The 12,381-nt window shown below is 41.3% G+C and overlaps 1 protein-coding gene across 2 annotated transcripts in view; it reads right to left on the bottom strand.

Annotated features, from left to right (window-relative positions):
- The window catches only part of piga (phosphatidylinositol glycan anchor biosynthesis, class A), a 28,280-nt gene that overhangs the window by 2,791 nt on the left and 13,108 nt on the right, over nt 1–12,381 (bottom strand). The window contains exons 1-5 of one of the 2 annotated variants that reach the window (XM_003452927.4): nt 8,123–8,253; nt 6,466–6,948; nt 6,120–6,390; nt 3,781–3,913; nt 1,656–1,788 (exon numbers count right to left, since the gene is read on the bottom strand). In XM_003452927.4, coding sequence (XP_003452975.1) covers nt 1,656–1,788; nt 3,781–3,913; nt 6,120–6,390; nt 6,466–6,912 — 984 coding nt within the window. In that variant the 5' untranslated portion in view covers nt 6,913–6,948; nt 8,123–8,253. Of the gene's footprint in view, nt 1–1,655; nt 1,789–3,780; nt 3,914–6,119; nt 6,391–6,465; nt 6,949–8,122; nt 8,254–12,381 lie in introns of those variants that run through there. The other variant, XM_019352800.2, reaches the window with a different exon arrangement.

Below are 12,381 nucleotides of genomic sequence, written 5' to 3'. Positions count from 1 at the left end.
TGAGAGCAATCAACACAAGTATCCAAACGCTTTCCAAACAAACTCCACTTTACTGGAATATTACTAACAAAAAAATGTTAGCGTAAAGAATTCCAGGTTTACTAACTGAATCGTCTTTAAAAACATTTTTACTGATAGATTCATTATCGATTGAGCTCAAGGTGTTAAAGATAAATGTGTGTATAGGTCTTTTCGCAAATATTCACATCCAACAGCATTCACACTTTACACTATAAGTTGCTGCATTGTGCTTGTCTCCTTTCTTGCCCTGTGTTATGGCACAGTTCAACTTATGTTCAACTTTATGTCCAACCTACGTGTCCCAATAAATCACAGATAAAGAGCGGTTACTCGATGCATCTTCCCTTTAGCAGTTATTTTTGTAATCTCTGTACGCGTATCTGTGTAAGAATCTGCAGAACAGGCTTCTGACTCCAGAGTATAATTTATGATACAGTCTGACTAAGAAAGTTCAAAAGGGCATTACGTTATTAAATGCCACCTACGTGTGTTTCCCCAGTTTTTTTCCCCATAGATATGAAACCAGAGGATTCCCTCTAGTAGGAAGGAATAACAAACGGGCCTGTTTGTTAGCTCGAAGGCATTTTCATCCCAAAAGAAATTAAGCTCCCAACGTAATTTCTTTTGGAAATAACCTGGAGGTAAGAGCATTCTCTCATGGATTCTCAGGTTACTTTTTTCTATCTGTGAGTCTAACGTCACGAGATAACAAGAATGACATTTCCAGTTTCTGTTCCTCCAGCCATAAACCACATTAAGTTCCACTGTGTTGCGGTTAGCTGCTGTCTGGCATTTGCTGCTCTTACATAAAGGTCTATCCTCCCTCTCCCACGTCTCCCTCATGTACTTGAGTTTTTTTTAAGCAGCGGTATGAGATGAGCTGCCACCTACGACCACACGCCCACGGCGAATCTGCCACAAGAACACTTCACCATCTTCAGCTGAGTTGTGCTGGCTCCGCTGGGCCGAATGGGCTTCCACACAGCTGCTCCTGTGATCTGAGAGTGCCTCGTGTTGATAAACTTTAATTTTCATTATTACATTATTATATATTCTTTGTGACATGAACTGAACTTAACGTCTAAAGATTCAGTGTTAGATCTGTCGCCCCTCGGATGACTACCGGGGGGCAATTTAGGTCACATATCTGGCCTGTTTCCAATAAAATGACTGGCTGTGCATCAGAAGATGTCATTAACTTAAGAGATTGGCACACTAAACGGTGAGTAAACGAGACTGCCTTGTTAAAATCGATACTATGATAAAGCCAGATGGAAATATTGCACCATGTAATGACAAGCATGTACAAGTTTACCCCCTCAATCTAATAACATCATGTAGCCAATCCGGTTAAACCATCCTTCAGGTTGTGGCATGTCTGTAGCAGCAAGATGTGCCCTCTCCCATTTGAATTAAAGATATTTCCTTAAATGTTTGGTGTTTATCTCAAAAAAGTGTTTTTTTTCTGTTTCACTTTAAGTGAAATAAGGAAATCCTGACACTGAGAGTGACTGCTACCGGATTTTATATCATTGACCTTGTGTATGAATGATAGATGTGTCAGACAGCAGCTAACCGCATCACAGTGGAACTTAATGTGGTTTATAGCTGGAGGAACAGAAACTGCAGCAAACCTGGAGTCCACAGCTGGCTCCTTCCACAATGGCCATGCAGAACGCTTCAGTCAGCGACGTGTTGAGGAAGATGTGGCCTTGAACCAAAACCCCACGCACATCTTTGTGTTCCAGAGCGCCCAGCAGACGCACCCTGTGCAGATCGAAACACAGTGGTAGCACCTTTACTCAGGAACCCAGTGATTGACCCTGGGTTTATCTACTAATCTACAATCATTTCCAGGTGTTGAATAAACGTAAAGGAAACACAAAACAATGGCAGTAAATTCCAGTTAATTACAGTGGCTTGCAAAAGTATTTGGCCCCCTTGAACTTTTCCACATTTTGTCACATTACAGCCACAAACATGAATCAATTTTATTGGAATTCCATGTGAAAGACCAATACAAAGTGGTGTACACGTGAGAAGTGGAACGAAAATCATACATGATTCCAAACATTTTTTACAAATAAATAACTGCAAAGTGGGGTGTGCGTAATTATTCAGCCCCCTGACTCAATACTTTGTAGAACCACCTTTTGCTGCAGTTACAGCTGCCAGTCTTTTAGGGTATGTCTCTACCAGCTTTGCACATCTAGCGACTGAAATTCTTGCCCATTCTTCTTTGCAAAACAGCTCCAGCTCAGTCAGATTAGATGGACAGCGTTTGTGAACAGCAGTTTTCAGATCTTGCCACAGATTCTGGATTGGATTTAGATCTGGACTTTGACTGGGCCATTCTAACACATGTTAAAACAAAACATATGTTTTGTTTTAAACCATTCCATTGTTGCCCTGGCTTTATGTTTAGGGTCGTTGTCCTGCTGGAAGGCGAACCTCCGCCCCAGTCTCAAGTCTTTTGCAGAGTCCAAGAGGTTTTCTTCCAAGATTGCCCTGTATTTGGCTCCATCCATCTTCCCATCAACTCTGACCAGCTTCCCTGTCCCTGCTGAAGAGAAGCACCCCCAGAGCATGATGCTGCCACCACCATATTTGACAGTGGGGATGGTGTGTTCAGAGTGATGTGCAGTGTTAGTTTTCCGCCACACATAGCGTTTTGCATTTTGGCCAAAAAGTTCCATTTTGGTCTCATCTGACCAGAGCACCTTCTTCCACATGTTTGCTGTGTACCCCACATGGCATCTGGCAAACTGCAAACGGGACTTCTTATGGTTTTCTGTTAACAATGGCTTTCTTCTTGCCACTCTTCCATAAAGGCCAACTTTGTGCAGTGCACGACTAATAGTTGTCCTATGGACAGATTCCCCCACCTGAGCTGTAGATCTCTGCAGCTCGTCCAGAGTCACCATGGGCCTCTTGGCTGCATTTCTGATCAGCGCTCTCCTTGTTCGGCCTGTGAGTTTAGGTGGACGGCCTTGTCTTGGTAGGTTTACAGTTGTGCCATACTCCTTCCATTTCTGAATGATCGCTTGAACAGTGCTCCGTGGGATGTTCAAGGCTTGGGAAATCTTTTTGTAGCCTAAGCCTGCTTTAAATTTCTCAATAACTTTATCCCTGACCTGTCTGGTGTCTAAATCCAATCGAGAATCTGTGGCAAGATCTGAAAACTGCTGTTCACAAACACTGTCCATCTAATCTGACTGAGCTGGAGCTGTTTTGCAAAGAAGAATGGGCAAGGATTTCAGTCTCTAGATGTGCAAAGCTGGTAGAGACATATCATAAAAGACTGGCAGCTGTAACTGCAGCAAAAGGTGGTTCTACAAAGTATTGACTCAGGGGGCTGAATAATTACGCACACCCCACTTTGCAGTTATTTATTTGTAAAAAATGTTTGGAATCATGTATGATTTTCGTTCCACTTCTCACGTGTACACCACTTTGTGTTGGTCTTTCACGTGGAATTCCAATAAAATTGATTCATGTTTGTGGCTGTAATGTGACAAAATGTGGAAAAGTTCAAGGGGGCCGAATACTTTTGCAAGCCACTGTAAATTCTATAACAGTGTTGGTTCTTTAATATACCACAGAAAGTTTCTTCATATGAGATTTGCTCCTGTGGAAAGAAAAGTGAACTAAAAGCTGTAATACAGACACGATTTAATATACTAATACTTAGACATGCTTTAATAGATCCTGAAAGATGCCGACATCATTATCTCAGGAAATAAGCGCATCCAGCAGTACCTGTCATGTAGTTGGTATTTCTCCCTCACTTCCTCCAGAACAATTCTCTTTGGTCCCTCTCCGCCAATCAGGAAGTGGAGGTAAGGATGTTTGAGACAAAGCTCCGGGATTATTCCACCAAGAAGATCAATTCCTGCAACGAAGGAAAGAAAGTAAAGACTTCCTTCCACTATTAGAGTAATGGAGTTCTCTACTGAGGTTCATATGGAAGGCAAAGGCAATAGCTACATAGTACACTTCATTAAATGTAACCTTAATGTCCTTAACATAGAAGGTAAATACATCAAAATGAGAGTAAGTCTATAATGTCTTAAGACAGTGAAAACAACAAACTTTAAAAAGAGATAAAGTCCAAGTTTCTCACATACACACACACACTTAATAAACCCGTGCTTTTGTTTGTTGGCACAGATGTAAGTCATCTAGGGTCAGCACGCACCTTGTTCCAAAGAACACATCTACAGTAACGGTAAGCTTTCTTGGCATGCTTTGATCTTCTTCTGAGAACAGCTAAAAGATCTACACCTGATGACCTGAGAGGTCTAGGTGTAGTGCAACTTATTGCACTGGGAGGCCAAACCAGTGTGAGTTTTATGAACCAATAAAAGGATTTTACAGGTAAATCTGCATTGAACTGGAAGCCAAAAAAGTATTGGAGCATTATATTTACAGTGTATGCAAAAGATTCTGAACAAGCTGATGGGCAAGCTGTGAGTACTGAGACTGTGTTTATTGAACACAATATGGATAAGATCTTGGAGAAGCTCACGGCTCTGCAACGGAAAATTGATTGACCTGGTGACCAGTTATGGACATTAGACCAACTGCAAAATTGGATGCAGTTGTTCGCATTAACCCAAACAACCATCTGCCTCAGTCATGCTGCTCCGGAACAACAAATTCTTACCTGATGACAGGACTATGTTTAGTCTCTCTGCCCCTACCCTTCAAGGACACATGCGTCGGCTGAGGACTGTTGACTTTTGCTTAACCGGGTGAACACAGGATACACACACACACACACACACACGTACACTGACACAGATGTACATTCATTACTCTCCCCCATTCCAGACACCCCAGATACTTGCTACCCACCCGATGCAGACAGCAGGTCTGTCCAGCGCTGGAAACGGCTGCAGGACAAGATGGCTGCTGTCCGCACCGGATCATTCCTTACCCCATACCCTCCCCCCGCTGCATGTCACGTCCTTTTACATGGTGTAAGATGTGAATATTCATTTCCTTTTTTGTGCTGAGGCGTTTTTTTATTGTCCTCAAACCAGTCTCCCAGTTAGGAGCCCAGTTTGAGTAGAGTTCTTTTTTTTTCTCCTCTTGTCCCTGATGTGTATACTCTCACTGTTTTCTTTTTGGCGCAGCCACGTCTGCATCCTGACTCTGATTTGTCTCTTTTCAGTTCTAAAACATTTTGAGAGATCCAGAAGTTAATGTCATCAACGAAGCTCACTGGTTTATGAACAGAAGTAAATAATAGGAGCAACTGTATCATCTATGCAAGACTGACAGGATGTATTATGGTTTTTTATCAAAGTGCCAAGTGGGAGCACTAAGAATTAAAGAGTAATGGACCGAGAACTGATCCTTGAGGAACCCCGCTTGAATTTTTATTTCTGCAGCTCTAAAACTATTAAGTGAAACAGAGATACATATACTGTACCCTTTAAGCCCAGGTTTGATTTCACATTTTTCTTTCCAGGGATGCTTTTCCTGAACTGGCAGAGCTTCCAGCATGTTTTACAAATGACTGTTTCTCTCTCCTGCCCGTCTTCAAACATAATAACAATGATTTTAACTAAAAATGTCAAATTTGGATCCTTCACCCATAAGAGCTGCTGCCACTCATTTGCAGTCCAGTTCTTGTGTAATTTGGTACTCTTCCACTGACACCATTTTTGATAAGTTTTCAGTGAATGGTAGGTACATGGATCAGCTGAAGGTCCAGGTGCATCTCTCTCTTACTGTATCAGGTCTTTGTTGGATTTTTTCCTGTTTCTTACGCACATGACTTTCAGGTACTCTTCATCTGCTGTAGATAGATTTTTAAAGACTGTCACTTATTCTTTTGTCCTCCACTTTTCCAGTTTCCTCAAATGTAAGGACACACTATACACCATACCAAGATATCCTAAGTTTTAAGCTACTTGTAAATAAATAAAGTTAGGTGGCTCAAGCCTTTTGCACAGCACTGTATTATTGTATTAAGTACTGTAAAATACTTGTTGTAGGATGAGGGCCTGAACAAAGGACTGTGACCTCTTCAGCATAGCACCTTGCTGCACCAAGTAGACGCAACAGCGTCTAAAACAATTTCCCAGTACCTTTCCGATAGACGAGACGGCTGATGACAACAATTGTGATCCTGTCATCTTGTCGCTGGGAGGGGTCTGGTGTGAAGTCTGTAGGGTCGACAGCGTTGGGAATAACGGACACTATCTCTGGGTCGAGTGCTGCGCGTAGAACTGTGTTCTCCTTACTTGTGTAGGACACACACACAATGTGGTTGGTGTCACACAGCGACACAGTCAGGAGCTTGTTGGTCAGGACAGAGCTGAGGTCAGCAAAGCCAAAAAGCGAGTGGTCAGTGAAAACCTGCAAATGACAAACATTTTAACGATTTAAACCAGGATCATGCTAGAAACACGTGAAATTACCTGAATCACGTACTGTGTTAAGACCCATGGTCTTAGCGTGGAACAATGCATCATGGGCCATGGCAGAAAAGGAGCTGTGTGCATGCACGACGGTGATGCGCTCCCTGACAAACACACAGCGCATCAGCGGGAGACTGTGGAAGCAGGTGGTGGCTGTAGACTGGTTGTACATCACTTGCAGGGGCAGGTAGTAGACCTTCAGGCCATTGGTCAGGTACCGGACACCTTTCCTCCTGCCGTAGGCGTGAGTGACGATTACCACCTTGTGCCCCTTTTCAATCAGGCACTGGGAGAGCTGGTAAATGTGACTTTCTACTCCTCCCATGTTTGGATAGAAAAAGTCAGACACCATGCAGATGTTGTGCTTCCTGCTGTGGACCCTGGCAGCCTCTGCAGAAACTCCAGAGTTTCTCTGAGATGAAGGGTTATTCCCTGCTGCCACTTTCCGGCGCTGACCCATGGTATGCTTCTTGATTGTCTCTGTACTTGATCAGTGCTGAAAGAAATAGTTAATAGTTAACAATAAGTATAATTCTAATGGATTATGTGTTGTATGGGTTTTGACTTTAGCTGCCATGATGCCAAGTCTTGGAAATGAGATTTGAATCTCAATGAGATTTTTACCTGGATAAATAAAGGATTAATAATTTAAAAAAATTACTGGGAAAAAAAGGGGCTTCCCATCGGTGACTTTTTAAGCTAATCATTTTTCAAAGTAAATATATTTGACCTGAATCAGATGAATCATTGGTGAAAAAAAGTATTATAAAGTTATATATTAACAAAAAAAGGGGCGATAGATATATTATCATATGAGCACCCAGATTCTCACTCAATGATACATGTGAAGGGCACCAGCGTCCTGTGACCTTGAATTGGATAAGTGGTTAAGAAAACGGATAGAGGGGTCAATCGACAATATATTTTTTATAAGCATTCTAGTCTACTGATAATAATAATTTTTTAAAAAAAATCATGGTGCGTTCAAAGCCTAAAGTAATATAGGCATTCTGACTGGTCTTTGACCTGCAAGTGTTGCTGTGGCTTTAACTTCTTGAGTTTTTATCCTCTTCTACCTGCAACTTGGAAACACTTGAAAGCCCTGAAAACTCTGCTCGGGTTCACCTGTCCTGAAATGTGATTCCATTGCTTATAATTAGAAACGCACAAAAATCTCACCACTACACGTCGACACCTCTCTGACAGTGTCAACAAAACCGCACATTAAAACTTTGCAGCCGATTTGTAGCTGAGGTGTTACATTTTATTTAACATTTAAAAGGTTGGAATAAAGAAGAAACCTTTTGACCTTTTGCCTTGGTCATTGTCATTCAAAGTAACCTTTGCAGCGCAGTCTGAATAGGCTTGTATACATATCATCACATACATGTTTGCACAGTGTGTGGGAGTTCGATATCAGCTCACAGACAACCCCAAACCGAGAGTACTGCCATGTCTAGAAGTTTCCCACTTCTACACATTAGCACAAACCGAATTAAAACACTTGTGCAGATTTGCTGATGTGAGGTAGCCAACTCCTCTAACCTTCAGTGCATTTAGGCTTTACACTTGTTCGCATTATGTATAAACGTCATGGCGACAAACGCCCTTTCACATTTAGCCTTAACAAGCATCGCAGCTGACCGATTTCACAGTCCAAACTGCCTTACCGTGGGTGGAAAATCACTCTTTTTCCAGATTTGGTTTCATTTCTACATGCTAGCCCGGAGCTAGCCACTTAGCCGCCTGTGTTACTTCCTGGTGTTTTCTACGTCACCGGGAACGTAGTAGCTGACGTATACTGCAAGGAAGTGAAACTGTATGTGACATTTAAACTTTGTGGGTTTTTTTACAAGTAAAATAAAGCCAAAGGTTAAGATGCGTTTTTCTTTCATACTTCCTCGTTATAAACGTCTTTTAGTGCGAATGCTAAATACAGAAATTATCACCATGCCGGGTTTTTTTGTGCTTTGTTGCTGTTGTTGTTTTAACATTGTTAAAGTCACACAATAAAGTGAAGTAATGGGAAAGATTTACTTACACACTTTAATTCCACAGCATTATCAACTGGTAACTTAGATTACGGCTGTTTATAGACTAAGACTTCACTATTAAGGTTTTGCAATATTTTCCTTAAAAATATAAAATTCAGTGAAATACAAAACACTGATACAAATGACAGACTGAAGCAGTGATCCAAAACCATGTTGGCATGTGAAGAATTAGGAAAAAGCGTCTTTGCACTGCTTCTCTATTAATAGCTATTTCTTACACCACAAAAGTGATTTTCCAAGTAAACTTGTCAGATCTGTCACACTATTTCACATCATTCAGGGTTTAATCATCATTCCTCCCAACTATAATCCTGGGAACTTTACTTGAATTAGACTATAAATATCATAGTAAAAAGAAAGTACACCCTCTTTCACTTCTAAGTTTTTTAAATGTGTGAAAAGCTCTTTCATTACTAAGCATGCTTAAGAACTGTGCTGCCTAAATTTGTACAACATGTGAAATGCCCTACGAGAGGAAATAACACCTTGGATCATGTTTACTCAAATATTAAGCAAGCCTACAGATCTGCTCCCCTCCCCCACCTGAGCATGTCCGACCACCTCTCCCTACTCCTTGTCCCGGCATACACACCACTCAGGAAAAGGACAAAGCCCACCATCAGAACCATTAACACCATTTCTGAGGAAGCTCTCGCTCAATTGCAGGACTGTTTTGCTCTCACAGAGTGGAGTGTCTTTGAACAGGATGACCTAGAGACTCGCACAACTGCAGTGCTGGGTTACATCAAACACTGCATGGACACTGTCACCACGGAAAAGCGGGTCCAGGTCTACCCCAACCGTAAACCCTGGATGACAAGCAAGGTTCAGGCACTGTTAAAGGGACGCAACTCTGCATACAAATCTGGGGACCAGGACATGTACAGCAGAGCAAGAGCAGACCTTAAAAAAGGCATCAGAGCAGCAAAACTGGACTATTCAAACAAGCTATCAGATCACCTCTCTGATAACAACTCCAGGAAGGTATGGGAGGGCCTGAAACACATCACCAATTACAAAGCCAATGGGACAAATATAGATAATATGGACATCTCATTAGCGGAGGAACTTAACCACTTTTTTGCCCGCTTCGAGAAAACTGCAGTCACCCCCACCATGATGATGATGATGATGACACCGCCTACAGGGATGAGGTCCAGCGACTGTCAGAATGGTGTAACTACAATAACCTCACCCTAAACACCAAGAAAACAAAGGAAGTGGTCATGGACTTCCGCAAAACAAGAACTGATCCCCCTCCCCTATCCATAAAAGGTGACTATGTGGAGAGGGTGTCCTCCTTTAAGTTCCTCGGCACCCACATATCCGAGGATCTATCCTGGTCCACAAACACATCAGCCCTAGTAAAGAAAGCCCAGCAGCGCCTCTATTTCTTGAGGGTTCTGAGATGGAACAGGCTGGAGATTGAACTCCTAGTGTCCTTCTACCGTGCCACCATCGAGAGTGTGCTGGTGCACGCCATCCCTGTGTGGTATGCTGGTTGCACAACAGCTGACAAGAAGAGACTACAGAGGGTCATCAGAACTGCAGAGAAGGTTATCGGCTGTCCACTCCCCTCCCTGGACTTAATTGCCAGCGCAAGATGTCGCTCCAGAGCCAGGGCAATTATAAAGGACCACCTCCATCCTAACCACCACCTCTTCAACATCCTGCCCTCTGGAAAAAGGCTCAGATCCATCAGGTGCAAAACCAACAGACTAAAGAACAGCTTCTTCCCGTGGGCTGTCAGAACTCTTAATGCAAACTAAGAGTGTGTAAAGACCTCCCCAACACATCCACTCTGACACTGCTGTTGATCATCTATGTGCAATATCTCAGTCTTTCCATGTTCTGTGCAATATTTTTGGCTCATGTGCAATTATTTTGGTCCTAGTCTGTTTCAATGTTTCCTACACATACACCATGTATATAGTTCCACTCACATATGTATACATATACACTGCTTTTTATTCTATTCTTTTTATTTTTTTTATTTTTTTTCCAGCCTTATTATATATTGGTTTCTCTTCTTATTTTAGCACCTTTGTGGTCCAGCTACCCAATTTCGCTGCGCAAGAAACTGCACAATGACAATAAAAAGCTCTAAGTCTCTCTAAGTCTAAGTCTCTTTTACATATCAAACATAAAAATAGCACCGTAATATACTGTGTCATTATTTATTTTACATAAATGAAGCCAAAATGCTAAAGGAGTGTATGAAAAACTAAGTCAATCCCTACTGCTTCCATAGGAATTAGGAGAGCGGCCAGGTGCTGCTTGGTAAGTCCACTCAATTAATTGAGCCTCAGAGATTGAGAGCAGAGGCTTGAGCAATTTACTGGTCTGGAGCATTCAGGTGTGCTAAGACACACATCTGAAGAAACCACAAGAATACTGAAAGAATATCCTTTGGACAGATAAGACCAAAGTGAAGACGTTTGACCGCCTCATACTCAGTGAAAAGTACTGTGATGGAGGGGTAATTATTTTGGCTTGCTTTGCACCCACAGAACCTGGGCACCTTGCAGTGATTCAACCGTGAACTCCTCTGTATACAAAATGATTCTAGAGTCAAATGTGAGGCCATCTGTCTGATAGATAAAGGTTGGTGGACACAAAATCATGCAACAGAAAAATGATCCCAAACACAAGAGCAAATCTAGAAGGGTGTGGCTTAAAAAGAAAAGAATAAACATGTTGTAATGGCTCAGTCGAAAGTTCAGCCCTCATCTCGACTCACTGGCTGTGGCAGAACCTCAAAAAGAGTCACACATGAATAACTGCAAACCTCAGTGAATGGAAACAGACGGTCAAATATTTCTCTACAGTGATGTGAAAGACTGATAAAGCCACAGTGCTAAAACTGGTTATACAATCTTTTGAATCATAGTGTGTGTTTGTTTTAATACACAGCTTTCGCATTTGGCTTATTTTTAATCAATAAAAAAATGACAATGTAATATCTGAGGTTTTATTTACTTCATATTTTTTATTATGTCCTGATGTGACTGTGTGTCACATTAGTTACAGCAGACATCTACTGCATGTTGTTACTTTGTCATACAAAAACATTTTTTGTTGATAATGCAGTTTTGCATGCAGGACTTTTATGTGATGGAGTACTCTGAAAGTGTGCTACACCGGACAAAAAAAAAAAACAGGATCTGTGTTCTTCTTGAAGCATGTGGTGTGCATGTGTTCATGGTTCATTAAAGAGAAATGAAAGCTCTTAAAAGGACATAAAAGTTACCCATCATGTAGTTTAAAAAAAAGAAAAAACACCTTTATTGCTGAACACAACTTTTGTTTTACTCTTTTTAATATACTTTTCTTTTTGGTGCTGAAAAAGGCCACAGATTCACATTTTACACTTGTCAAATTTTGGCGTACTGTCCTGACTGCGGTCGCAGTTTCAAGGCTGATGACCTAATTCCCAAAAAGGTACCAGAGCTGCACGGCTACTTAGTACAGTGATGTTTCACAGTTGAGTTAAGCAACATCATTTACCAACTTCTTACTTGGCTCCTGAATGTTTTTTCTATTAACTATACATTAGTTCGCAGGTCTTCCTCCCCACTGCTGTCAGACTCTACAATAAAGACTTTTGCAGCTGATCAAACACACAAACCCACACATGTGCAATAAGACTGCTATATGTGCAATTCTTCCTCTGACGAAGTTGTGTTTTTGTATTTTCCTACTCAGTTGTATATAGTATTTGTATTTCTATTTTATTCTATTGTATATATTATTCTATTCTATTTTATTCAATTTATATAGTATTTTATTTTATTGTATTTTATTGCATTCCAGTGTTTTCTAATTTCTGCTACATAACTTTGCACTTTTGCTGTAACAAAAGCAATTTCCCACCT

The sequence above is a fragment of the Oreochromis niloticus genome, linkage group LG16 (assembly GCF_001858045.2).
Source record: "Oreochromis niloticus isolate F11D_XX linkage group LG16, O_niloticus_UMD_NMBU, whole genome shotgun sequence".
Lineage (NCBI taxonomy): Eukaryota > Metazoa > Chordata > Actinopteri > Cichliformes > Cichlidae > Oreochromis > Oreochromis niloticus.
This window is presented reverse-complemented; position numbering and strand designations above follow the sequence as displayed.